Raw genomic sequence first — 22,701 nt, forward strand, 5'->3', positions numbered from 1 at the left:
AAAAAAGAGGCGACCACCATGACAATTCAGGTCTTGATTTTTGTCTTCGCGAAGCCTCTCAATAAGACAAGAATGGGCATTGCTTCTAACTCGGTCTGTAGCTGGAATTTCCAGGAAAATCCCGCAGTTTTTGTTGCAATGATCATTGCGTTTAAAAAAAACAAGTGGAAAAAGGCTATGTGTACAATCACTTGATACAAAAAATAGTGGTAAATTGCGACAACAGATTGTTCTCCGTACGGCCGGCTGTCACTCTTGGGGGGGGGGGGCGAGAGAAATGCCTTTGAAGAAAAACGTTTCTCAACGTTGCCACTGATGGATATTAGCATGGAAAGTTTCAAGCGGACACCTTTGTTGCGCTCTTTTTCATAAGGTTGGGAAGGTGCTTGGTATGTTGATTGCTTTAACAAGCACCGCCTCTCCTCCGGCTTCCTATGAACCTGCTCTATTGCTCTGTACTCTGGGGACATGAATCTTTGTTGCTGGAAGCTGAATACCTTAAAAGCGCTTGCGTTTTGAATCGACGCCGCTTTTGTCTTGTTCAGATTATGTGTCTCACCGACTAAAATTTAACAACCGGCTGCTCTTCTTTACGAAGCAGTAAATTGCTTTTGAGGCTTCATAGGTGTTACTTCTTGCCCAGGACAACGACGATGCCTCGTGCTTAACTCATGAGAATGTACGCTATCGGAGGAGCAGCGTTTTACCACCGTACTGTGTGCCACCCTTGCCACTGCAAATGGATGTTGCCACGCTCTCACGAAGGCATTCTGCTCTGCTGGTTACCTGGGCGCGGTGTAAACACGAACTTATCGTCGCAGGCAGATAAGCGCGAGCACTGGAGAGACCTGACTTCTTCAGTTACTTGCAGATGTTGACATAGCTAATATTCTTTTCTCTTTTGCCCTTCTTCACATCTCTGATTAACTTCATTCCCTCCTTGTGCTGCTTGTTTTGCCCTCTTTTCGCTGTGCAGTAGACGTCTGTCGCTCGAAAGATTTTTTATTCTGCGGTTTTCTTCCCTTTGTTCTGGAAAATGTCGACAATCTTATCCGAGGGTGTCGTGAAGATGGCCAAAGACTTTGTGAACTTCATGAATCAAGCTGTCACTCCTTTTCACGCTGTGCGAACGGTCGCGGAAATATTGAATGAAGCTGGGTACACACAGCTCGATGAGGGAACGCATTGGCCAGAAATTTCTCCTGGTGGGAAGTACTACTTGACACGCAACGGAACGAGCATTGTCGCCTTTGCAGTAGGGGGAAAATATGACCCAGCAAATGGGTTGAAAATTGTTGGCGCGCACACAGATTCCCCTAATTTTCTTTTGAAGCCACGCACGAGGTCGACCGCTGCTGACTACCAGCGCGTTGCGGTGCAGTGCTATGGTGGCGGTCTATGGCACTCGTGGTTTGATCGTGATTTGGCAGTTGCCGGTCGCGTCATCCTTTCCTGCGACCACCTGCAACAGAAGCTCGTCAAAATCGACAAGCCGATCATGCGCATTCCTAACCTCGCGATACACTTGACCTCTGCAAAGGAGCGTGAAGGGTTTGCACCCAACAGGGAGTCGCATTTGATTCCTGTCATCTGCACGCAACTGGCAGCGACGATTGCGGAATGCGATGATAAGGATGACTCGACTTCGAATCACTGTATCTCTTTGATGAAGGCACTCGCCAGTGTTGCCGAATGCAGTCCGGAAGACATTGTGGATTTTGATTTGAGTGTGATTGACACGCAGCCAGCTGTGATTGGCGGAATTCATGACGAGTTTATTTTCTCTGGACGCCTGGACAATCTTATCTCGTGCTACTGCGCTGTAAAGGCGCTTGTCGACGCTGAGTTGTTGGAGAATGATACAATGGTGCGCATGGTGTGCCTGTTCGATCACGAAGAGTGTGGTTCCAACTCATCTCAGGGTGCTGCAGGCTCACTTGTTCCTGACATTATTGAGCACATCGTGAGCAGCAAAACGCTTCGGGCAACGTTGGTCGCAAATTCATTTCTTCTCTCTGTGGATGGGGCACATGGATGCCATCCCAATTACATTGAGAAGCATGAAAGTGCTCACCGACCAGCTCTTCATAAAGGGCCTGTTATTAAGTACAATGCAAATGCTCGTTACGCAACCAATGGATTGACAGCAGCCGTTGTGAAGAGTATGGCGAGGAAGGCTGGCGTGCCTATCCAAGAGTTCGTAGTGCGCAACGACTCTCCCTGCGGAACCACTATTGGGCCTATTCTATCGTCTCTGTCTGGCATCAAAACAGCTGATATTGGCAATCCTATGATTAGTATGCACAGCGTCCGGGAGATGTGCGGCACCCTTGACATCTACTTTCTGAAGCAGCTCATTGAGTCTTTTTTCATCAATTATGAGAATCCGCATGACTCCTAGTCAGGAGGCACCACGTTTGCATCGAGTGCGCTTCTTCGAACTCTGTGACTTTCACGCGTTTTCTTCTCACTATTTAGGGGTAGCTAAGTGTGAGGCCCCTGCGTTGCTTTCAGTGCATTCACATCCCCTTTTCTTCGGTGACAAAAACAAATCAGTACCTCCTTAGCTGCCATCCCTTGCCATCATGAGGCAAAAGAGTTTTCCATAAGAGCCGCAAGGTGTTGAGGGGTGCGTTAGGTGTCGCTACTCGTTTAATTGCCACTCGCCTATTTTCTGCCTTGATTTCAGTAGATGTATGCCAGGGAGCGGCCAAAACGGTCTGATCAGTGACACGTTCTCTTTTCATGACTAGAAAAGCTCATGAGGAATTATCTGCTGAATTTTTTTCATTTTAGTGTTCTTTGCTTTGATTGGCTGCCTTCCTTTTATCCTCTCTGAGCTAAAAATGGTATTTGCACGATACCGAGCTGCGACAGAACTCATTACACGACAATTTAACGAGTAAGTTTGCTTCAGAGCTGCCCGGTGTGATCGAGACGGATTGATCCTTGGCCAGCATCTTACCGAGTTAGAAGGCTTCCTTCAACGACAGCAGGGGTTCTGGAAACCTGAGAACTGCTGCTTGCTCACAGTTTTGCGCATTCCGCTGAATGAGGCGATAGAACCTTGTGCATGGGACAGTTGCTGAAGCGACTTTTTTTCTGCGCGCATTGATGATGCTGCACACTGACGGTGCAGCATTTCCTCCATGTGTCGCTCTTTTCCACTTGCTGACTCTCTCTGCACCTCTCGCTGTTTGTCTTTGCATTCACACGGACATTTTCGTTCACAAAACGGAACTTGGCAAAACTTACATTTATATTCACTGAACCCTAATTCCTTTGACTTGGCACTTGCAGTTCCTAGAAGCTCGTCAAAATGGGTCGCTTCAAGCCTCTCGCGGTGAAGAAGAAGTATGCGAAGAAGATGAACCAGAACAGGCCGGTACCTTACTGGATCCGTCTGCGTACTGGCAACCGCATAAAGTGGAATGAGAAGCGTCGTCACTGGCGCCGCACTAAGCTCAACTATTAAGAGGTTTTGCAGCTGGAGGAACAAACTCACCATTATTTTTTTTTTAGCTCATGTGAGTGACGCGTTTTGAAATTAAGCCAAACTCTAAAGTATGACTCCACAGCTTTCTGCTCACTGAGTATTCTTACGATATTCGCATATCGTAGCAGAGCTGCATCTTTCCCGCTTGGGCTTGAAAAGATGAGAGCAGCGGCGTCGCGAGTAAGGGGAAGAGGTGCTGATGTTTCTCACTGCACGCTTGCCATCCCCCTTGTCGACATCCTCATTTCGTCTTCGACCGGTATCGTGGACAGATACTATCAATTCAGATGACGATCGCTACTTCTCTTCATTATCTACTTTATCTCTACTACTTCTCTATCATGGTACTTTCAAGTGTGCAACAGTCCTGATGTTAAAAGTTCCCTTTCGCTTCAACTTACTATGGGAGAAACAGACCTGAAGCCAACATACCAATTCTATCGTGAAGCTGGAGTGCCCGCACCTAGAGATGAACGCGACGGCGGATACTTCATCGCGCGTGCAAGTTTCTGCTCGTATTCGGCCCTTGGTGAAAGCCGATCAAAACAATGGAAAAATTGTAGTACGCTGCGTCGAGGGCGGCGGTGTTGTCGTGGACGACGAGCAAAGGGGGAAGCGCGCGTACAAGTTTGACCATGTATTCAGCGGCGACCAGGCCGAGGTGTTCGAGACGATCGGGCGGCCGATGCTGGAGGAGGCATACAAGGGCTTCAACGTCTGCCTGTTTGCGTACGGGCAGACGGGGAGCGGAAAGACGTATAGTCTCCTTGGGGACATGGGGAGCGAGGAGCGCGCGGGTGTAGCGCCGCGGCTTGTGCGGTGCCTGTTTGATGAGGCGCAGCGGATGGTGGACGAGGACGTTGACCTGACGATCAAGGTGTCGCTGTCGATGATTGAGGTGTACATGGAGAAGGTGCGCGACCTGCTTGCACCGCGGCAGCGCGGGCAGGAGCCGGAGTCGCTAGAGATTCACGAGGACCCGAGCCGACGCGTGTATGTGCGTGGCGCCAGCGTGCACCAGGTGCTGAGTGCTGAGCGTATGATGGAGCTGCTGCGGAAGGGCAACGCGAATCGGCAGACGGCTGAGACTAGGATGAACGAGACGAGCTCGCGGTCGCACGCGTTAATGCAGATCACGCTGTCGCAGGAGTTCGCATCTGTAGAGAAGAAAGACCTGGAATGCGTTGTGTCGCTTGTGGACCTTGCGGGGAGCGAGCGGCAAACGAAGACAGAGTCGAGCGGGCAGCACTTTGAGGAGGCGAAAAAGATCAACCACTCGCTGCTGATGCTGGGGCGCGCGCTGAACTCGTTCAGCGAGCGCAAGAGCAGCGACGCCTTCATCTCGCTGCGCGAGTCGAAGCTGACACGGCTGCTGTCGGAGAGCTTTGGCGGGAACAGCAAGACGTGGATGCTGGCGACGGTTTCACCGACGGCGTTCAACCTCACGGAGTCCATCTCCACGCTCGACTACGCCACCAACGCGATGGCCATCACAAATAAGGCGAAGGTGAACAAAAGCTCAAGAGACTTGGAGTACCGAGACCTCCTAAAGCTGCGCGAGTACCTTGATGAATCGGTTGCCCGTGAAAGGGTTTTGTTTGACAGGTACCTGACTCAGGCGGCCGAGTTGAGGGCGGAGATCGAGGTACTCAATCGGGAGCTGCTGGCGCTAAACGATATGCAGATTGAAGTAGAGCTAAAGGATGCGCTTACCGAGCGCGATGCTCTTGTGTCAGCAATGGTATCAAAGCTTGCTGGTGCCGGCCTGGAGGGAGGAGGCGCACCGCTTGTGTGCTTTTGTGGCACCTGCAAGACGTCACTGTCTTCCATTCCTCTGGGCTCTTACGAAGTAAACACTCTGGTCGTGCCACTTTATGATCTTGTGGGACCTCCTCCGTTGCTTCAATGCAACCTTCATGTGCAGCTCACCGAGGCCAATGAGGTGATGGTGGTGGTTGAGCTTGTTGAACTGCATCACTTGCCCGACTTCGCCACTGGTGGAGTGCGCGTGTCAGTTTGGTTTGAAGGGCAGGCAGGCAGTCGAGTTGCCACCCCTATAGTCTCCCCAAACGGTGGTAACCCTAAGTTCAATTTCAAGCAGGTCTACATTTTTGGTCCAATGACCGACGAACTTCAGCGTTTTTTTTCAGCAGATGTGCTATATCTTCAGGTGGAGGGAATTTCAAGAGCTGTGGGGGATTCGATGGGGAGGGATGATGTGGAGGCGGAGGGGCCTGCAAATAAAAAAGAGCCTGCTTACTAGTCTGCAAAATTTTTCTGTAGCATTTCCATGCGGAGCCGCCTTTCTGTGCATGTGTGCAAAAGAACTCGCGTGCAGCCGTTGCACTTCGTTGGGCCTACAGTGCCGTTGGAACGCGCCTCTTGCGAACCAATGTGTACATGTGAATGGAAGCCGACTGCTGTGCCTAGCTGAGAGATCATTGCTAAGCCTCTGTATGTTGTTTCCCTGTCTGCTTGCTCGCAACACCCCCCCTCTTCCCCCACAGACATAGCGTTCCTGTGTTTTCTTTTTTCTCGTCCAATTTCTTTACCTCCTTGCAATACGTGCTGACTTATCGCTGTTACCCTCGCTGTCGTCTTGGTTGATGGCGGCCGAACATAGCGCCACGCTTAGTTCCTCGTATGGTTGCGGCTCTTGTTTCTAGACGTTCGTTGCCTGCTGCGCGTTCCATTCGGAAAACCGTGAGTATCACATCTGGATACGACGTCAATCTGAAAGATGAAAAAGGAAGCAAACCTCAAGGGTATGATGGGCTTCTTCCTTTTTTTTTCGTCAAGTGTGCCATGCTCTCCTCATTGTCGTACTCCATCCAGGTAGTGCGTGGGCGCGGCAAACCCAACACACCAGGAAGTGCCATGCTGTCTTTTTCTAGGCTCTAGTTTCGAAAGGCGTGTTGCTCTCTTCCTTGCCCTTTTCCCTGGCACCATATGCGAGTCTCACCCTGTGTACATGTCTTTCGGTACGACAACCACACTCCCTAGCGGAGACAGGCTTCCACCGGTGCCGTGCATATATGTGGCTCCTTCTCACTTCGATTAGCTGACTATTGACTTGCTCGTATCCCCTCTCTTCCGTTGATATGCCAATGAGACTGCTCATCCCCTACTGATGCACATCTGCCCGCATAATGCTAGTTTCGCCCCATTCCCTCTCACGTCTCTAGCCTACAGGCGCACCATTCGTGAAGTTGGCCCCCGGTTCCGGACGTTTGCCGCCGCTCCAGCAGCACAGTCGAGCCGGTGGAATAGAGGCACCGGGTCTTTATCTTTTATCAGCTGCTTCTTTGTCTTGCATTTTCCCTCACTCCTCTCTCGCCAACAGGGTGTTGACCTTTGACGGCACCACGCTAGTGCTTTTCCCTTTTCAACTCCTGCTGCGGTAGGCACAGGCGGCTCTTTTTCGCTCTTCGTTCGGGTGGTTTTCAAGGCCCGGGCCCGCGTCATCCAAAGGAACCGTGCATCTTGCCGCTGCACCCTAGCATCCACGCTCCTCACCACGCACATCAGCCAAAGCTACTGGTGACTAACGCCGTCAGTAATTACGAGAAGAGAGCTACCACCATCAACTTCGCGACGTTTTCTTCGTCTGGCGACTCCGGTGTATGGGCACGACTTGAGCGACCCTTGGAGCGTAGGCGTGTACCGTTCCTCCCGCCCAATCTCTCAGTTTTCCAACCCCCGCGGTGATCACAGTTTATTGTGCGCGCGGCTGGCATGGCTCTTGCTCCTTCTGTGGGCCTCTCGTGAGCGATCTAACCAACAGAAGAAGAGCCTAGAAGGTGACACGCGTGCACTAACGCTAGCATAAAAACAACCCGACAGTCAGCGCTGCATCCCGCCCCCCCCCCCAAGGCGCAAGGGGAATTCTGTATAGCGGAACCATGTCTGACGATGGACATTCTCGAGTGCAGGTCTCTCTCCGCATTCGGGCTGTAGGAAAAGGTGACCGGCAGGGGACCAAAATTGTAGTACGCTGCGTCGAGGGCGGCGGTGTTGTCGTGGACGACGAGCAAAGGGGGAAGCGCGCGTACAAGTTTGACCATGTATTCAGCGGCGACCAGGCCGAGGTGTTCGAGACGATCGGGCGGCCGATGCTGGAGGAGGCATACAAGGGCTTCAACGTCTGCCTGTTTGCGTACGGGCAGACGGGGAGCGGAAAGACGTATAGTCTCCTTGGGGACATGGGGAGCGAGGAGCGCGCGGGTGTAGCGCCGCGGCTTGTGCGGTGCCTGTTTGATGAGGCGCAGCGGATGGTGGACGAGGACGTTGACCTGACGATCAAGGTGTCGCTGTCGATGATTGAGGTGTACATGGAGAAGGTGCGCGACCTGCTTGCACCGCGGCAGCGCGGGCAGGAGCCGGAGTCGCTAGAGATTCACGAGGACCCGAGCCGACGCGTGTATGTGCGTGGCGCCAGCGTGCACCAGGTGCTGAGTGCTGAGCGTATGATGGAGCTGCTGCGGAAGGGCAACGCGAATCGGCAGACGGCTGAGACTAGGATGAACGAGACGAGCTCGCGGTCGCACGCGTTAATGCAGATCACGCTGTCGCAGGAGTTCGCATCTGTAGAGAAGAAAGACCTGGAATGCGTTGTGTCGCTTGTGGACCTTGCGGGGAGCGAGCGGCAAACGAAGACAGAGTCGAGCGGGCAGCACTTTGAGGAGGCGAAAAAGATCAACCACTCGCTGCTGATGCTGGGGCGCGCGCTGAACTCGTTCAGCGAGCGCAAGAGCAGCGACGCCTTCATCTCGCTGCGCGAGTCGAAGCTGACACGGCTGCTGTCGGAGAGCTTTGGCGGGAACAGCAAGACGTGGATGCTGGCGACGGTTTCACCGACGGCGTTCAACCTCACGGAGTCCATCTCCACGCTCGACTACGCCACCAACGCGATGGCCATCACAAATAAGGCGAAGGTGAATAGTGCGTTCAAGAGGCTGGAGCTCAAGGAGCTGAAGGCGACTGTGACACGATTAGAAAAGGAGCTGGAAGGACTAGCGGCGGCTCGGGACGTCAAGGAGGTAGAAGTGGCGGGACTGCAGGAAGAGCGGGACGCGCTGTCTCTTGCTGTTCACACCGCCCGCAGACAGGATGCCGCTGCGCAGCGTCTGCGAAGTACACTACAGCATATTCAGCTGGGTAACATTGCACTTCGACGTCGAGTCGAGGCTGCCGAGAAGCGCATGATTTGGTCCCTGGACAACGAAGCCTCATTTCTCTTTTACAAGGGCCGTTGCGCCCTTTCGCTGCGGAGCGTTCTCCGCGGTGAGAAGAAGGCGTACCGCCTTGGACTACTAGGTGAGAACGGCCAGATGACTCCTGCTACTTTAGATGTGGAGCTGTTCCCTCTGAGCGAAGCTGTTACGGTGCGGGATGATCCAATGAACCTGGTGGGAAGTAGCATCAGATTCTGTCTGCGCATCGTTGGCGCTGGCGGTCTCCCACCGCAATTATGCCGACACTCCTTTTGCAAGTTCTCTCTCCTATTCGATCAGGATAACCGCTACTTCACGACGAGTACCGCGGAAGGAACTGCAAATCCGCGTTGGAATTTTGTGAAGCAGTTCGAACTGCCACAAGTGTCTCCCGAGGTCATTGTGCACTTTAGCACGCACCACCTTTTTACATTCGAGGTGTTTGGATTCAGCACGTAGCAGGAAACGCCCCGCGAGGGAGACGGCAGGGTGACGATGCACAATGGCACGGCGCCGCACGCTGCAGCTTTTTTCTTAGCATCATGCGATAAGATGTGAGTGTGCAGCCCTCCTGTTTTCACTTTTGGCATCGTTTTCTGTAGGCGAACGTGCTGCTTGCGAGTTGTGTCCTCCGTGCCTTTCCTCCCCCTCTTTTCAGGCGCAAACCTCCCGCCGCTAATTTTCCACTGCTGCCCTCTCGTACACTTTTGTTTTCTTCGGCTCGCGAAACTTTTCATTTCCCTTCTCCTTGTGCATTTTTCCCGTTTGTTTGCGAGTGTGTCGCCGGGCCGAGTTGTGCTGGATGCTGCTGATTTCTCTCACCTCCGCTTGCACGCGACAGCATTTAGATCGCCTTTTTTTTCCTCTCTTGCTTCCCCCAATACGTTACACGACTTCCATTTTTCTCTTTTCCTGTTTGGCTTCATCGTAGGTCAACATGCGCTTTTTTCTCCTCCATTGTGCACTGCTTGTCGCTGCCCCATCGCCCCACGTGTGACGCGAAGGTTCTCTCCCTCATGTGAAAGTGGCGCAGGGCGGGGCTTCGTGGAAGCCGTGAACGGCTGAACGTGCATCTGATACTGTTTTGCAGTTGAGTTTCAGTACGCTGAGCATTGTCAACTTTGTGAAGGCCTCGTGTACTCTCTCTTATCGTTTCCTTCCTGTCTTGTGTGGATGCTCGGTTACCGTAGGTGCACCTTTTTCTTGCGTCCGACGTGTTTATTACACCCAGACGAGAGAATCCGACCCTGCTGTACCCCCGGCCTGCCGCTGGCCCACCGCGCCCCCGCGCCGCCAAGCTGCCGTAGGGGCACGCGCGGCTGCAGTGCCATCGGCTCCGCCACCCCAGCACGGCCTCCGCCTCCAGCTCCACGCACCGCCCGCCGTGCAGGCTCCCCCCTTCCCCAAATGCACACACCGCTAGGCAGAGCGAGGGCCGCGAGAGAGAAAATGAGAGAGAGACACAAGGTCGGGCCACGCTGGCACCCTGCACATCATGCGGGCGCTGCAAGCCTGCACAGCCCCTCGGCTCTCGCCAATGCTACGCCGTCCAGGGGCCCGACCGCCGACATGAGAGCAGCGACACATCGCGCCGGCATCCCTGCGTAACGGCTGCCTGTCCCTCTCAGCACCGGAGGCAGTCAGGCGTTGGCAGGGGGGGCATGGAGGGGGAGGGAGGGCTGTGACGCTTGCTCTCCTCCCCCCCTTACAGAGTGGGTACGAGAGTGTGAGGCTGCTCGTACACGGAGGTGCCACGTAGCCATAAGGGGCTGTTATGCCAAAGGGATAACGTGGGGTGCCGTTGTAAGTAGTGAGAGGAGGAGAGGACATGGCACAAAAAATCTGAAGATAATTCAGCATCAGCTAGAGCGCATCGGAATGTTCTCGCTCGCCGGGGCGCTCAGACGCGGGCACCTTGTAAAGCTCTGACCAGATATTTGGGCTTATCTGCGATCAAAAACAGGAGGAAAGAGATGCTGCAGAGCGGTTTTTACTCCTGGGAATGGGGCAGTGGTTGAGGACCTGCCTAGCGTGTACATCGGCGAATGCGGCTCGAAGCAACGCCGCAGGCTACGTTTGTGTCAGCTCATTCGGCGCTTCGCTGTCTGTCTCGTCTCTTCGTTCATATTCGATGTCACTGTGGCGCGTTGTTTCGAATGGGAAATGGACACAGCAGGAGCGGGGGTCCCGCACACACAGGCACACAAACACACGCACGCACGCTTACTTACAGGAGACGTGCAAAGCTTCTTTTTCGCTGCTTGTTTAGCCGTCACTCGTAATGAATCGTTTAGCACAACGACAGAGAATGTCTGAGGTACTGTGCTGTGAAGAGGGCCCCGCAGTGCCTTCCTCAGTCAAAAGAAAGAGGATAGACGTTTACATGGAAGGGAAAACGTCCAGGTGCCCGAAGTGAAAGGGAACGGAGTGACGCCGTTGGCCACCCCAACACAGAGAGGGGCGTTTTTCTTCTCTTCAGGCGGCCGTGTCGTGCAAGCAAAGGGGCAACGGAAGGGGGGAGGAAGTACGGCGGAAAGAGCGCATATTCCAACATGAAGCCAAGGGTGGGGGCAAAGAGGGCGAACAACACTTCCCCCCCTTTTTCTCTCTTCTGTCTCCGTGTCTCTCTGGACTCTTCTTCCCTTTACCGACTGGGATGCTTTGCCATTGTGTGTATCTCCGCGTGGCGCCTCTTCCTTTTTCTGTTGCTGTTTCTCCTCATTGCTCAGTCCTCCGACATCTTCAGTGGCCGGTGGCTACATGATTGCCGGTACTTGAGCGAAGGAGGGAGAAAAGGGGCAGGCAGGTGTGTCTTTACACCCGTTTTCGCTGGCAGCACCAGAAACGCGCATTGGGGTCCATACACGCGTACTCTCCTCCTCTCGCTATGACAGAGTCCCATTGGAGCAGCTCCATCAGCGTCTATCCTTAAACCAAGGACTCCGGTGCGCCCTGTACCGTGTAGCTCTGCTTCAGTGCTAGTATCTCGCTTTGCTTTTTTTTTGTGGCGCGTATGGGCTCTTGATACCGCTCTTCTCCCCTTGTATGTGCCTCCAATTTTGTATCTGCTAAGCTCACGCATGCACAAGCGCTCTTCGCTTTAGCACCGTCTCTCTTAGCTTACATCTCACCGACAGCTCCTCTTTCATTCCCACTTTCCTGTGCTCCCCCTCTTTCTCTACCTTTCCGTTCCCGCTTTTCCTTCCCGAACTCCGCAATATGTAATTCGTGGCTCTGCTGTCTTGATAGTCCGGCGATGGCAGTATCCCTTTCGCTGCCGCGTGCGCGCGTGCTTCTGTTGGCCTCTGTCACATCCTTTGAGGTTGCCTCTCGTTAGCTGTTTCGAAGGTTCACCATGGCGGCGGTTGCCATCCCCCCTTTCTTTCCCGTTGCTCCCCCCATGCAGGTTCTTACCTATCGGAAACTTTGCAACATCGACGAATTATCTTCACTTGGATGCTCTTGCCTCTCTTCCCCTTGCTGATGAAGGGAGTCTCCCTGTACGCGCAGCCTCACACTCTCGTACCCACTCTGTAGGGGGGGAGGAGAGCAAGCGTCACAGCCCTCCCTCCCCCTCCATGCCCCCCCCCTGCAGAGGCCTGACTGCCTCCGGTGCTGAGAGGGACAGGCAGCCGTTACGCAGGGATGCCGGCGCGATGTGTCGCTGCTCTCATGTCGGCGGTCGGGCCCCTGGACGGCGTAGCATTGGCGAGAGCCGAGGGGCTGTGCAGGCTTGCAGCGCCCGCATGATGTGCAGGGTGCCAGCGTGGCCCGACCTTGTGTCTCTCTCTCATTTTCTCTCTCGCGGCCCTCGCTCTGCCTAGCGGTGTGTGCATTTGGGGAAGGGGGGAGCCTGCACGGCGGGCGGTGCGTGGAGCTGGAGGCGGAGGCCGTGCTGGGGTGGCGGAGCCGATGGCACCGCTGCCGCGCGTGCCCCTACGGCAGCTTGGCGGCGCGGGGGCGCGGTGGGCCAGCGGGAGGCCAGAGGAGGCCCCCGGGGGACGGAGTGAAATGTAACTCATCTGCGCTATGGCGGAATAGGTGCGCCAAAAAGTAGATCATCTCTCTCCTCCTCTTCTCCGCAGAATTCTTCTCCATCATCTCGTTCGCTCTCCGAACGCATTTGCCGTGTGCTCCGCCCCATTCAGCTGCGCTCTGTTGATTGCGATATAAAAGAGGAAATCGAAGAGTCACATTGATTGTACAAAACTGCGAAGTCGATAAAATTTGCCTTTTCTGTTTTTTTTTCAAGTCTACCGCTGATACCCTCCGTTTTTTTCGTCTCTGCTTTGACCTCTCCTTCCCTTCTTACCCTCTTTCGCGCGCGTGCTCTGCTTCTTGTTTTTTCGCCGTTACCGCCCCGCTCGTGCTTCCTTCACAGGCGTGTCATCTGCATCCACTGCGCCCCTTTGATTGCCACTCAGACCCGCATCATTGAACGCACAGGTGAACACCACGTACCTTCATCTGCCGTTAAGGGTGAGAGAAGGAACTCGTCAAGGTCAAACCAAGAGGCACGGCTGGTTTCCCGCTGCTCCTTGGCGGCTATTCTCTCCAGTCCCAAAGATTGCTAGTCCAGGGAGGAAACACCCTCACAGTGCAGGAGGTGGCCGTTTCTTTTCGCTAATTTCAACGTCGCGTACGACGCCTCCACGCCATCGACAGCTGCACCCCGAGATGCGTCTCTCTACGTCCTCACAGCGTCGTAGGAATGCCAAGGAGCTGAATGCAAACACGTCATCCTCCGACCTCCGCTGTCGCGGTGGCCTGCAAGCAACCACACCGTTTCTCAGCGCCCGCTACAAGTCCCTAGGCGACCAACTTTTAATGGCCTCTGAATCGCCCTTGTCGAGCTTAGAGAACGACCTGGCGTGTGTAGCTGTGGGGCACGCTGTCCCCTCACGGTTCCGCACCACTGTGGCGGCCTATGGCACTCAGGCTGGATCACACAGCGGCGTCTCGAAGGCGCCGATGCAGTTCATGTGGCCTGGTCAGCGCTCCACGCTCGCTCACGAAGCGCTCAGCGACTTTTTGGGGACCGACTCGCACGCAGGCAGGGACCGCTACCCGATCAAGGGTATCCGAACGGCAAGCGCGAACCCTAGCGGTCTTTTGATAGCGACAGGGCCCGTCCCTGTGTTGGGTAAGTGCAAAGATACAGCACAGGACGCGGCTTTTCCCGCGGCCCCGCGTCTTGACACGGGTGCGGTATGTGATACGTTGCTGAAGTCGAGGCGTACGGAGAGCACCGAAGCCGCAACCCTGTCTTATTCGCCACCAGTGACGCTCTCGTCAACCCTGATCCCACCGCCGCGTCCGCAGGACGTTGGAAAGCTCGTTATTGTGCTAGATCTCGATGAGACGCTTGTGCATAGCCGTGACACCACCGTTTTCAAGCGTCCTGGTGTGGCCCAGCTGCTGAAGACGCTGAAAGGCAAGTGTGAAGTGATTGTGTGGACAGCCGGCACGCGCGAGTACGCGCTGAATGTAATTCGCATGATCGACACGGTGTGCGCTGTGCAGCATTGCATCTACCGCCACCCCTTATGGTGGACAGGCGACGTGGGCTGCACCAAGGACCTTCGTCTGCTCGGCCGCCCCATGGATCGGGTTCTCCTTGTAGACAACACCCCTAGCGTATTCCGTGCAAACCCGCGCAACTCCCTCCTCGTCGAAGACTTTATCGTGCCGCATCTGGGAGGGTACAGTGCACAGGAGAAGACCCTGTCGGTGTTGGCTGACATCTTTGAGCATGTCTTCCGTCGTTTCACCTCTCCATGCGTCGCCGATGTTTTGGCGAGTAAGCGCATCAGTCGGCAAGTCATCCGACTCGAGCGGGGTGCATGCGTGGAGCTCAACGTTCTCACAACTGGTTGAGGGTCGGATCTAGCGTGGCTTCATGACCGCGTGACTGGCACACCTGCGATCGACAGCTGGAGTAGAGGGGTCTGTGATGGCGCCATTCGCTGTATCGGACTCTCTCTCGAGTAGTATACCACCTCTCGATTCTTTGCTTATGCTCTCCGTTCCTTCTGCACCGCGCCTCGCCTTTTTCCCCTTGCTTTCCTTCATGACGCTCTGCGTGCAGATGTGGACGTGCTCGAATACCTGCTGGGATGCTTCTGCTGTCTTTTGTGCTGGGGCCCAATGGCCTTAGGGCCACTTTTAACTTCTGTCTCCTCTCAGCGTGAGCGTTGCAAGTGCACGTTTTCGCTTGCATGCGTTTTTTTGCTTTGGAGAGGTGTAGGGCGTTCACCTCCTTTCTTTATCCCCTCTCTCTCGAGTGTATGTGTGTGCCTTTCTTTTCATTTTCGTGGCTTCCCGCGTGGGTCGTACGTGCGTGCGTGTGTCTGTGTGTGTATGTGTGCGCCATGAAGCTACTCTATTCTGTTTTACTCGCTTTCTTTTCGATTGCCTTTGTTCGCTGTTTGTGTTCCTGCCATCCCCTTCCCCCCCTCTTCCCCTCCACCCCCAAAAGTAAAAACGGTCCTCTTGTGCACCCCCTCCCCTCCGCCCATGCTTGTCTGAAGGCTTTTTTCTCGTCGCTTTGCTTCGCTTCCAATCTTCCAAAGCGGAGCCTCTCATGTCTCTTTTGTTTTCGTCTCATTCTCTCCCGTCACAGGCTCTCGCACCCGGTCTCTCTTCTCTCTGTTTCCTTCGCGTACTCGGCTCTCGTTGATGGGCCGGACGGAGAGCCGAACTGCTGCCCATCACTTTTTCTCCATTTTTTGTTTTATTGCCCGTGCCTTTGGCCATTGCTTCCAACGCAGTAGCATTCGTGCGCTCGTTTCCGTTAGACACCGACAGTCAAACGCTTGATGGAGTTGCGCGGAAAGAGAGGAAAAAAAGGAGGGGGAGGGGGCGGGACGCTGACGGCGAAAACGCATCAGGAGAACGTGTGCGTCTGTCTCTGTCTGCGTGCGTTTTCACTAACTTGTGGCGGAGCGAACGCAGCAGGAGAAAACGCGCGAATGCACAAATTCTGGCCGCCTTCCCCCCTCTCTCTCGTTTTCGTTTTCCCTCACCCCTGTTCTGCTTTTTTGCCCTTTTCGCATCGTTGTCCTTTCTCCCGGGCGCTCTCATTGGGTGCCGCATTCCTCATGTTAGTTTTGTGTCTCGGTTGAGAAATCGCATGTAACAGCTAAGATAGCGCCGTGCGCAGTTTTCGGTGAGCGTTGGCTTTGTCGCACAACAGACGAAGCACACTCAAACACGCGCGCCAGCAAATCGCCACAACAGCGTCTTTTTGTGTTCTTTCACCTTTTCTCCCTCTCTTTTCCTCTTCTCTCGCAGCTCTCTCTCTCTTGCCTCCGTGCCATGTGATTTTCTTCTGTGCGCCTCCGGCTCTTGATCTCTTTGGCCTTTCCGAGGCTTTTTGAGGCCCTGCTGACGAAGGGGACCCCTTCACTCCTGTGGGCGCAGCCTCGCACTCTCGTACCCACTCTGTAGGGGGGGGGAGGAGAGCAAGCGTCACAGCCCTCCCTCCCCCTCCATGCCCCCCCCCCTGCAGAGGCCTGACTGCCTCCGGTGCTGAGAGGGACAGGCAGCCGTTACGCAGGGATGCCGGCGCGATGTGTCGCTGCTCTCATGTCGGCGGTCGGGCCCCTGGACGGCGTAGCATTGGCGAGAGCCGAGGGGCTGTGCAGGCTTGCAGCGCCCGCATGATGTGCAGGGTGCCAGCGTGGCCCGACCTTGTGTCTCTCTCTCATTTTCTCTCTCGCGGCCCTCGCTCTGCCTAGCGGTGTGTGCATTTGGGGAAGGGGGGAGCCTGCACGGCGGGCGGTGCGTGGAGCTGGAGGCGGAGGCCGTGCTGGGGTGGCGGAGCCGATGGCACCGCAGCCGCGCGTGCCCCTACGGCAGCTTGGCGGCGCGGGGGCGCGGTGGGCCAGCGGCAGGCCGGCGGGTACAGCAGGGCTCGATTCATGTTTCATGGCGTTGTGAATAGGTTGAAAACAAAGAGATGATGACACTGAGCCAGTCTCTCGGTTTACCGGCTGCATGACTGTTAGGCTCGGTGTCGTGAGAAAGTACGGCCCTCTGTTGTAAGGGTACTACTGAGCAGCTGTGCCACCGAAATAAACTCCGTGTGCGTATCATCACTCGCCTTCTGCCCTCCTCCTCTACTCTGCGGGCTGCCGTCGGCCAGATTTTTTTTTTCCTGTCTGGACACAGTCAGACGCAATGAAGGGAGGTGAAGCGAGAAGTGATGCTGGGGTAGCTTCACCTTACATGGTCCACGGCGTGGCAGAGCAGTATCTGCGCATTCCATGCGCGGCGCTCTTGTGGTACGTCTTTCTCTGTGGCGCCTTCGCCCCATTTTTCCACAGCGCGGACGAGGCCGCACCAGCGACGTCCCGCTTCATTCTCTGTCGCCTCCTTGCGTGGGTTCGTGCATATTTGTGCGCAAACGGCCTCCTCGTTGTGACATGTTTTCTTGTAGAGAACATTCAATTTCTGATTGCTCCTGGCCCAAGGCGGCTGTCCTTGGCAGATGACTACGAAGAAGGCAGCCCTCTGAAGGTGGAAAAAATGGCTGCCTTCGAGTACGACACACCAGCTGATACGTACGAGCGTGTGAAGGTGTTCTGCTTCATGGTAACTGGCGTGGCCTTTGTGCGTGCCTTTACTGCCCTGGCAACCATCTTTCTAGGCCTCTTTACAGCTAGCATCGCGGGCTGCCTTGACCGTCACACCTATCCGTGGTGGCTCAGCTTCTGGTCGCGAGTGACGGCATTCATATCCATTGTGACGTTCTCGGTTCTCGGCGTGCATAATGTACGGCAGTACGGCCGGTTCGCCGCCAGGTCTGAGTGCAAGATCTTTATTGCGAACCACAGCTGTGTGATAGAGGTGGTTTGGCTCTACGTCATGGGCGGCTTCCCATCGTTTGTTTCGCGGAAGGAGAACCTTTCCTTTGCGTTCTTTGGCAACATTGTCCGCGGAAGCTCCAGCATCCTAGTCGACCGAGACGTGGCAACGTCGCGGGAGCAGGCCATGGCGACAATTCTGCGGCGCGCCGGCGACCCGACGGCGCCGCAGCTAATGATCTTCCCAGAGGGGACAACAGGCAACCAGCAAGCCCTGTTCATGTTCAAGAAGGGTGTATTCGAGACTGCACTGCCAGTGCAGATGGTATGTGTCACCTTTCCTTACAAGCATTTCAATCCTTCATGGACGGGGCGCGGTGTCGGTGGCAACAACCTGTGGGATATTCTGCTGCGACTCAGCTGCCAGTTTGTAAACTACGCAGAGGCTCGTCTTCTCCCCGTTTATCACCCTACCGAGGAGGAGAAAAAAGACCCAAAGCTGTATGCAAGCCACTGCCAGAAGATGATGGCGAATGTACTGCGAGAAAAGATCAGCGACGCTTCGTTCCACGATTACAAAGCGGCGTCTCTCCACTTTGCCGAGCGCAAGAAGAGTCGTTGAGAGGGAGACAATGCAGAGGCTTGTGATGCGGCTGTAAGCTGGGTCACAGGAGTGGGGTGTGTCAAGGCGGAGCAGAGAGCAATTCTTTCGATACTCCGTTCTCTTCAACTCCCTCATTCACAGATTCAGACCCGCTTGGCCCTTTAGTGCTGATGCGAGCTTGTTGGGCTTCAGAGATTTTGCGCGTGCCGTGGCGATAATGAGCACTTTTTTTTTATCGCTTACCGCACGCAGCTGCCCCTTTCTCCTGTTTCTGCACATTCACTTGCCTTGCGGTGACAGCATTGCTGCAGCGCCTTGCCCGCCCCCAACCTGAGGTGGCCGATTAATGAAGAGGCGCGACTTTCGTCACTTTTGGGGTGCTCATATGCCATCTCAGCGTTTTCTCCGTGAGGGCGCCGATGCTTGGGTAATGGGCAGACTCCCTCGCGCCCGAGTGCTGGTGCGCGCACCCGTCCTGTTCATGCTAAATAGAGGCTCCGTCCGCCCTCTTCCGCGGCATCTCAGGATCTCGTTACGCACCTCACCGAAGGCCCCCCTCTGCGCGCAGCCTCACACACTCTCGTACCCACTCTGTAGGGGGGGAGGAGAGCAAGCGTCACAGCCCTCCCTCCCCCTCCATGCCCCCCCCCTGCAGAGGCCTGACTGCCTCCGGTGCTGAGAGGGACAGGCAGCCGTTACGCAGGGATGCCGGCGCGATGTGTCGCTGCTCTCATGTCGGCGGTCGGGCCCCTGGACGGCGTAGCATTGGCGAGAGCCGAGGGGCTGTGTAGGCTTGCAGCGCCCGCATGATGTGCAGGGTGCCAGCGTGGCCCGACCTTGTGTCTCTCTCTCATTTTCTCTCTCGCGGCCCTCGCTCTGCCTAGCGGTGTGTGCATTTGGGGAAGGGGGGAGCCTGCACGGCGGGCGGTGCGTGGAGCTGGAGGCGGAGGCCGTGCTGGGGTGGCGGAGCCGATGGCACCGCAGCCGCGCGTGCCCCTACGGCAGCTTGGCGGCGCGGGGGCGCGGTGGGCCAGCGGGAGGCCAGAGGAGGCCCCCGGGGGACGGAGTGAAATGTAACTCATCTGCGGTATGGCGGAATAGCCGCACTGCGTAAAGAAGGAAACAAATGTATCAGAGGACATGCTTATGTGAACTTTTTGCCGTCTCATGTCGGCTGCATCTATCTGCGAGCCATTCGGTCCTTATCGGCAGTGTCGCTCTCTCCATCTATGGTGCTCGCCATGCCGCTGCCACTGGTGTAGCCTGACACGTAGCGGCTGCTGTCCCTTTTCTAGCTGGGGGAGAAAAGCGACGGTAAAGCTGACAGCGTAGCGCAGGAAACGCCATTGAGGGCGTAGGCGTTGAAGGGGGGTGTACTTGTAGAGCGGCTGATGAGTGTTGAGTGACTGAAGTGGTGGCAGAACAGTGGCGGCTCCTAAGGGCCAAAAAAAAAGATGGAGACATGGCCTTGAAAAAGGAGGTTTACCTCATGGCACTGGTGGGTCGGTTCATCGCGCTGACTAACAGCGACGCCTACTGCTGAGCTCGAAAAGAGGAAAAAATTGTTAACAATCCCAGGCGGAGATGGGGCCGTTGGAGAAACATATGCAGGCCTCCTCAGCGGTGGATGCGTACAGGGCACGGAGAGGCACGCAGGTGCACGCGCACACCCGTATGGGTTGCTTGTCCTGGCTGTTGGGTACATCGCTGGTTTCATCGTGCAAGTGAGTACCTGTGTGCTGATTAGTGTTCCCACACGACTGAGTCAGCGGGCCTCCGTTCCCTCCTCGGCGTGCTCGCGTCTACTTCGCTCTTCCACTGTTGCCTTTCCTCGTCCTTCCTCCTCCTTTGCTTTATCTGTGTCGCCTTCCCTTGAATGAGGTGTGCTACGGAGGCGGAGAGGGTTGTTGCCGACGCCCTCGATCACACGCCCGTACGCGCGCGGGCAGGCGACGCGGCGCACTACTGCCTTTCTCACCGTCGTTCACGTCACATCGTGTTACCCTCTGGTAAGCATGGCGGGCTCGGCGAGTTTTCAGGCAAAGGACAGAGCTGCCGGCGCCGACATCACCCTCCCCTCTTGTAGCCCTTTTCAAGAGCGCGTTAACGCACTGCTCTCAGTATCCGTGCCGCGTTGCCTCCAGGATACGTCTCATGGGAACTCACCGTCTCAAGCAGTTCACATGTCCGTTGGGGAGGGAACAGGCCTTGGTGTGGCTGCCAAGCTCTCAGACCACGATGAGCAGTCCACCCAGAGGGATACCGCGACGTCGGACATGCGGGCGCTTCCCATCTACGAGGCACTCCTGCTGAAGGGGCGACAAATGCAGGAGCGTCGAGAGCTGCTTCGTCAGCAGGCCATTGAGGACGAGATGCGTGAGCTGCGACCGGTCACGCTATACGGACTGGCGCCTCGATCCGCACGCCGTCTTCTCACTGAGGGCCAGCGCATCGAGGTCAGACTGCTTCAGAGGGCAAAGGAGAAGCAGGCACTGGAGGAGAAGGCTGCGCAGATGCGGGCGGAGCGCGAGGCGGAGGAGCTGGCTTCGATCGCCTCCTTTCACCCTCAAATCTCAGCTCACGCCATGGCGACCAAATCCCGGTTTAAGGAGCCACCGCCCGACCGGGGTGCATGGCGGGAGAGGCGGTCGGCAGAGCTCGCGCACTTGTCTGTGAATGCGGGGGCGGAGGTATTGGATAGGGTCCAGGATGCCCCCTCCATCAATGCACGTTCTGCGAAGCTCGCTGCCCGTAAGAAGGCGAGAGAGGGCCTGAATGGACTGCCAGTGTCTGAAGTACTCCTTGTTGGTGAGCATCGCCGTCGATTGGCGCAGTGGCAGGTGTCTGAGGCAGAGCGGGAGGCTCAGGCGCGGGCAAGCCCGGCCATCACTAGGCACGCTGCAAGCTTGCAGCGCATCGGCAGTGTTGGCGACCGCCTCCACGCGGGGAGCTACAAAGCTGCGATTCGCCACTTGCAGCGCGAAGTTGCGTGGAACGAGTCCCATACGCCGTTTCGGCCACTCGTCACCGCGCTAGCCGCTGCCACCGCACCGCGTTATCACCGCGAGAGCGACCCCGGCGCGCACTCGAGAATCCTGCAAGGCTCCCGCAGTTTCTTGCATCAGCACTCGGCAAAGCAGCACTCCTTTGAGCCCTCTATCAACCCTGTGAGTTCGGCGATCGCGCGGCGTCTGCCGGAGACGACAATGGAACGGCTGTGCCGGCCGAGTGCTGTTCATTCTCTGTCTTCCTACACTGATCCCGCCAGCTTCACGGACGCATCTGGTGTGTCTCCATCTGCACCCCCTGATGCCTGTAGCCAGACACCTCGTGGGCTGCGACGCGCACCCTCAGGGCGCCAGCAGCACAGCGCTGTGTCGAACGCTCCACCCTCGACGCCAGGGGCCCTTCCCAGCTCTGTGCTCGCCTCTCTGGATGCATATGAGCGCCGGAGGCAGAGGCGGCTGGAGGCGCTGCGCAAGGAGCTGGCGGAGCATGAGCAGCGGGAATGCACGTTTCAGCCACAGATCAACGTGCGCTCGGTGCCTTTAATGGCCTCCTCGACGTCCACGAGCTGTCAGCGCGGCCCCAGCGCCGTGGCGAAGCGGAGCGGCGAGTGGCAGCAGCAGCGAGAGCGGCACCTTGAGACGATGCAGAGGTGGTACGCAGAACAGGCGGCTGCAGATGCGGAGTCCATTGAGGCACCCTTCAGAGGTGGCGCTCGCGCTGCTGCGACCGCCTCGTTGCCGCTTTCCCACAGCATCTACGGCGGCGATGGAACTCCGTGGGGTGTGGAGGAGTACCTTTCTAGGCAGCAACTGGCGCGCACGAGGCGACAGAAAGAGCAAGAGACTCTCGGTCGCCAAAGTCTCTCTTTCGATGGATGTATTCACGCCTCTCTCTCGTCGGCGACACCGCCAGCGAGGGCGCATGTGGCGTCGGTGCGCCACGAGCGCGACGACAGCACACACGGCCGAACATCCTCACCCATTCGCAGTTTGCGACTGCCTGTGCCAGAGTCGCAGCAGTGATCAGTTGCCCACGTGTTTGCCTCTGCCGAAGAGACCGCCAGCAGTGTCGTCTGGTGAGGCCGACAAGGGGACAGAGGCACCGCGCACAGGGATGTAGCGCGCTTCTCTTCTCCTTCGCCACAGTCTTCCCTCTCTTTGACGCATACGCTCATGAGCATTCCGTTTCCACTGCGACAAGAAGGATCAGGCAAGTGCTTAGATTTCTCTTTCTTTTTTTTTCGTAGAGAACCCTTTGCCATCGCCGGGGCTCAGGTTTCCACTCGCAGATGCAGAAGCCTCCCCCGCCCCTCTCCCCCTACTTCTAGTGGGCCTCGACAGAGTTCGCGGTGCCGGTTCCGCTGCAAGCGTTTTCTTTTTTTTTTGGTGTCTTCCGGCTCCGCGAAAACAACGCACGAGCAGGAGAAAATGTCGGCATCAAAGCGGCCCATTCCCTTTCCTATTTCGTTTCGTCGTGGTGCGGTCTATGGCAGGACCTGGTCGCATCAGCTGCGTGCAATACACCCCTTTCCTGTTTCTTCACCTTGTGTGTGCATCAGCTGTCGCATTGCCC

General features: G+C 56.1%; 6 protein-coding genes across 6 annotated transcripts; all 6 read left to right on the top strand.

Annotated features, from left to right (window-relative positions):
* Positions 1-1,036: 1,036 nt before the first annotated feature.
* Positions 1,037-2,401, top strand: LSCM1_04523 (uncharacterized protein; the record flags this gene model as incomplete). Its single annotated transcript, XM_067322027.1, has 1 exon — positions 1,037-2,401. The coding sequence occupies one exon, from the start codon at positions 1,037-1,039 to the stop codon at positions 2,399-2,401; it is 1,365 nt and encodes a 454-aa protein (XP_067177122.1).
* Positions 2,402-3,319: 918 nt separating this feature from the next.
* Positions 3,320-3,475, top strand: LSCM1_04524 (uncharacterized protein; the record flags this gene model as incomplete). The annotated part of the gene is made up of 1 exon (XM_067322028.1): positions 3,320-3,475. One exon carries the CDS (start codon positions 3,320-3,322, stop codon positions 3,473-3,475), a length of 156 nt encoding a protein of 51 aa, XP_067177123.1.
* Positions 3,476-3,965: 490 nt separating this feature from the next.
* Positions 3,966-5,759, top strand: LSCM1_04525 (uncharacterized protein; the record flags this gene model as incomplete). Its single annotated transcript, XM_067322029.1, has 1 exon — positions 3,966-5,759. The coding sequence occupies one exon, from the start codon at positions 3,966-3,968 to the stop codon at positions 5,757-5,759; it is 1,794 nt and encodes a 597-aa protein (XP_067177124.1).
* A 7,627-nt stretch (positions 5,760-13,386) lies between these two features.
* Positions 13,387-14,586, top strand: LSCM1_04526 (uncharacterized protein; the record flags this gene model as incomplete). The annotated part of the gene is made up of 1 exon (XM_067322030.1): positions 13,387-14,586. One exon carries the CDS (start codon positions 13,387-13,389, stop codon positions 14,584-14,586), a length of 1,200 nt encoding a protein of 399 aa, XP_067177125.1.
* Positions 14,587-16,890: 2,304 nt separating this feature from the next.
* LSCM1_04527 (uncharacterized protein) lies at positions 16,891-18,138 on the top strand (the record flags this gene model as incomplete). The annotated part of the gene is made up of 1 exon (XM_067322031.1): positions 16,891-18,138. The coding sequence occupies one exon, from the start codon at positions 16,891-16,893 to the stop codon at positions 18,136-18,138; it is 1,248 nt and encodes a 415-aa protein (XP_067177126.1).
* A 1,997-nt stretch (positions 18,139-20,135) lies between these two features.
* Positions 20,136-22,151, top strand: LSCM1_04528 (uncharacterized protein; the record flags this gene model as incomplete). Its single annotated transcript, XM_067322032.1, has 1 exon — positions 20,136-22,151. One exon carries the CDS (start codon positions 20,136-20,138, stop codon positions 22,149-22,151), a length of 2,016 nt encoding a protein of 671 aa, XP_067177127.1.
* Between the last annotated feature and the right edge of the window lie 550 nt (positions 22,152-22,701).

Source organism: Leishmania martiniquensis, chromosome 29, assembly GCF_017916325.1.
Source record: "Leishmania martiniquensis isolate LSCM1 chromosome 29, whole genome shotgun sequence".
Taxonomy (NCBI): domain Eukaryota; phylum Euglenozoa; class Kinetoplastea; order Trypanosomatida; family Trypanosomatidae; genus Leishmania; species Leishmania martiniquensis.